The 3,756-nt window shown below is 57.8% G+C and overlaps 1 protein-coding gene and 1 long non-coding RNA gene across 5 annotated transcripts in view; both read left to right on the top strand.

The window, feature by feature from the left end:
- Nucleotides 1–215: 215 nt before the first annotated feature.
- On the top strand, nucleotides 216–2,028 carry LOC106147184. The gene is made up of 3 exons (XR_001231958.1): nucleotides 216–301; nucleotides 923–1,107; nucleotides 1,952–2,028. It is a non-coding gene; the product is annotated as an uncharacterized LOC106147184 (long non-coding RNA).
- Nucleotides 2,029–3,453: 1,425 nt separating this feature from the next.
- Crtc1 (CREB regulated transcription coactivator 1) overlaps nucleotides 3,454–3,756 on the top strand; it is a 55,948-nt gene continuing 55,645 nt past the window's right edge. For 2 of the 4 annotated variants that reach the window (XM_013507307.1, XM_005409593.2), the window contains exon 1: nucleotides 3,455–3,704. In XM_013507307.1, the coding sequence (XP_013362761.1) occupies nucleotides 3,579–3,704 (126 nt within the window). In that variant the 5' untranslated portion in view covers nucleotides 3,455–3,578. Of the gene's footprint in view, nucleotides 3,705–3,756 lie in introns of all 4 variants that reach the window. The other 2 variants (XM_013507306.1, XM_005409594.2) reach the window with 2 other exon arrangements.

Here is a 3,756-nt window from a genome sequence, read left to right as displayed (position 1 = left end):
GGGAGCAGGGTGGGCCATGCAAAGGTCCCGGGGCAGGATGTGGTGAGGCTGGAGTGGAGTGGGTGAGCCATGGAAGGTGGGGTGCTGCTGGGGAAGTTGGCAGGGAACAGATGAGCCAGCCTGAGCTACGAAACAGAGGAGACACAACTAGATCCGGCTGTGGTTTGCAAGACGTGCTGTGTAACTTGAGGGAAGCTCTTCAGCACTTGGCCCCTCCAGGCCCTCAGGGGTCAGGGCCAGCCAGGAGTGACCCAAGGAGAGTGAGCCCAGGCAGAGGGACCCAGCTCTCCCTGGATACCAGGTTGGTCTTCCGGAAGAATGGAACATTTGGGCTTTAAAGGATGAGCAGGAGTTTTTAAACTCTCAGGGACCACTTTTGTGCTGTGCCTAGGGAAATAGAAAGTGCTCAGGTGGGTGTAAAACGAGCCCCCAAGTTCTCATACCCTTTAGGGAAGAGGAAAAAGAGGAGAAAGATGCTGCCAGCCTTTAAACTCAGCTCAGTCCAAGGGGAGGGTGCCAGGCATGGGCACTTGTAGAGGGACAGTGCTTGGAGACCTGCAGGGGAGTGGGGCAGCAGGAGCAGGGTCCCCCCAGACCTCAGGGGGCTCCTTGGTGCTGTGAGCAGCAGTGACTTCCTGTGAGGAAGAAGAGGGGGGAAGGAGGAAGGAAGGGAGGAAGGAGAGAGGGAGGGAGGAAGTGGAAACCTCAGGCCTAGATTCTGACCCCTGTCACCCGCTCCCCGCCAGGGTCAGGGGAGCAAAAGGAGAGCCAGGGTCGGTGCGCTGGCATCACACACTGACCAGGCTGGCACTTCCACTGACCACTGAGGTTCTGGTGACCAGTGACCTGCCCTGGTGACTGCAGTGGGGTGAAAGGGGTGCAGGAGGGGTGCTTTAGCCTCTCCTTTTTTTTTCTTGCTAAGTTGCTTAGGCTTGGCCTGAAGTTGGCGATCCTCCTGCCTCATCCACCCGAGTAGCCAGGATTACAGGTGTGCACCAGCTCCCCAGCCAGCCAGACGCTTCTCATGGGCGAGGCAGCTGACACGAGCCACCTTCATTTAAGCCTTACAGCCCCTGGTATGGGGAAGAACCCAAGCTGCGCAGTCAGGTGAGGTCCAGGCCTGGCTCCTGGACTTGCTTACCTTGCTCTGAGCAGCTGCTGTCCTTGTCCTGTCCCCTGTGTCCTCTCAGACATGAGGGGTTGGCCAGAACCAGCACCCCTGTATGCAGCATGCCCAGCCCCACCCTTGACACATGGAGCTGTGGTCTTAGTGCCAGAGTCAGGAAGGGAATGTTAACTAAATTTGCTCAGTAGGGGAATAAATTTCTGGCTCATAATGGAAAAGGCAGACAGGGGTTTAGAGCTGCAGAAGCAGATTGATCCGGGAGCTCAGATAATGTCTCCTTGCACTTTTTTTTTCTTTTGTCCTTTTGAGACAGGGTCTCACTACGCAGTTCAGGCTGGCCTTGAGCTCACTTTGTAGCCCAGGCTGGCCTCAAACTCGCAACAATCCTCCTGCCTCAGCCTCCTGAGTACTGGGATTATGGGCATGCGCCACCACGCCCGGCTTAGCACTTTTTTTTCTTTTTTTCTTTTTTGGAGTATTAGGATGAGGCTAGGCAAATACTAGGCAAATGGTCTACCACTGAGCTAAATCTCCAGCCCTTACTCATTTATTTTTGCATTGGGCATTGAACCCAGGGCTATAATTCACACTGCGCTATATCTCCAGGCTCCCCTTCCCCATTTTTTATTTCGAGACAGTGTCTCACTAAGTTACTAAGTTGTCAAAGGTAGGCTCAAACTTGCAATCCTCCTGCCTCAGCCTCCTGAGTAGTGGGATGACAATGTGTGCCACCCCACTTAGTTTATTTTTAGTTTTTGTTTTGAGATGAGGTTTTGCTAAATTGCCCAGGCATTACTACCTTTGGCTCCGTTTTTTTCTGTGCAGGTCTCTCCTCTTCACGTGACGACCTCTAGCAGTGCAGTCTCCTCTCAGCCTTTAGAAGATGGCCAAAGAAAGGGTCTTCTCTTTCCCACGGTTCAAACAAAAGTTGCAGAATTGCATCTCATTGGGGGGAGTCGGTCACGTGCCTGGTTGGAGCCAATCATGATGGGTGTAGCATTGGGCTGCGGTGATTGGTCAAGCATTTCACTTTAGGGCGGGGTCCTTCCACTTCAGGCCGGTTTGGTCCACGTCTCAGGTACTGAAAGTCCCGGGTGTTCCCGGAAGGACGGTTCTTGACACTAGAAAGGGTAGGGAAGGGAAGATGCTTATTAGGAAATAAAAGAAGTGCATGCAAATGCTGGAAGCCATATGAACAAGAAATCTAAACTAGGGCAGTGGCAAATGCCCAAGCCACTCCAAATGAAAATCTGTGTATGCACATGTATTTAATATGCACATTTTATTAAGCTCGTAAAACGTGAGTAAAAGCATGCTTGGAAAAAGTTGGTGTCCCCTACAATCTCCGTCAGCACCCCTCCACCATCCCTAACTCTAGGATAAAATGAATCTGAGACCGCGTCCCCCCCCCCCGTATTCCCGGCAGCCCTTCCTGCCTCCCACTCTGCAATCCCCACAGCCCCGGAATCTGGTTCTTATTGGTGGCTGGGGTCCCTCTGCTTGCAGGCGTACAGCTAGAGGTTCCTTCCCTGCCGTGGGGAGACTCCGCCTCCAGCACTGGCGCCTGTGGGTGGGATCCCTGGATCCTTCCGTTGGCACCCCGGCAAGGCCGAAATCCTGGCTCAAGACCGGGGCTGGGAAAGCAGGCGGGGGCGGGGGTGGGGGCGGCTGAGCCTCTGTCTCCCAGTCCTCAGGGCTGCAGTACGTGAGGCGGAGGGAAAAGGAAGGTGTGCGGGAAGATTCTGCGTCTGCGGATCGCGGGCTGAGGCTGAGGGCCCCCGCTTCCCTGACTGGTGGTCCCATGGCGCTCTCAAGCCGCCCACCAGCGGTCTTCTTGGTCCCTTCGAGGGTGTTGCTCCCATGTGCATCCTGGAAGGACGGGACCACGTCTGCTCGTTCACGCGCACCCCAGTTGACCCGGCACACAGCAGGCGCTTCACACACGTGTGGGGAACGAATGAGGTTGAATGAATGCATACATGCGTGACCGACCAACAGCCCGAACTGCAGCCACAGCTCGGGGTCCGCGCCCAGGCTCAGCCTAGGGGCGCTTGCTGCCTGTCGGTGGGGTGTGCCTGGCCCACCCTTGTGAATTGGGACGACATGGGTTAGGATGTCTCCCTCTTGGGGGTCCCTCCGCCAATTTTGTCATCAGCCAAGCGGCCGCTGTCCAGCGGGCCGGGAGGCGGATCATTGCGCCTGCGCCCAAGTTCCCACTCTTCCCCGCTCCCCCGCCCCGTCCGTCCGGAGCGCGCCCCCGAGGCGCGCACATGCGCTCTCGCCCCCGCGCCGCGCGCTGCTCCCGTGCGCCTGCGCCGCGCTCACACCGCCGGTACGCCTGCGCTCTGCTGGCCGCTCGTGGGCCCGGCCGACGCCTGCGCGGTGGCGCGGGCGAGTGGGGGGGCGAGGAGGAGGTGGAGGAGGAGGAGGAGGAGGAGGCGGCGGCGAGAAGATGGCGACTTCGAACAATCCGCGGAAATTCAGCGAGAAGATCGCGCTGCACAATCAGAAGCAGGCGGAGGAGACGGCGGCCTTCGAGGAGGTCATGAAGGACCTGAGCCTGACGCGGGCCGCGCGGGTGAGGAGGCTGCGGGCGCCGACCCGGCCGGGAGGGCGCGGGAGGGGGCGCG

This window comes from Chinchilla lanigera, unplaced genomic scaffold (genome assembly GCF_000276665.1).
Source record: "Chinchilla lanigera isolate Chin_1 unplaced genomic scaffold, ChiLan1.0 scaffold00123, whole genome shotgun sequence".
Classification (NCBI taxonomy): Eukaryota; Metazoa; Chordata; class Mammalia; order Rodentia; family Chinchillidae; genus Chinchilla; species Chinchilla lanigera.
Note: the sequence above shows the minus strand (reverse complement) of the source record. Positions and strands in the feature narration are given on the sequence as shown.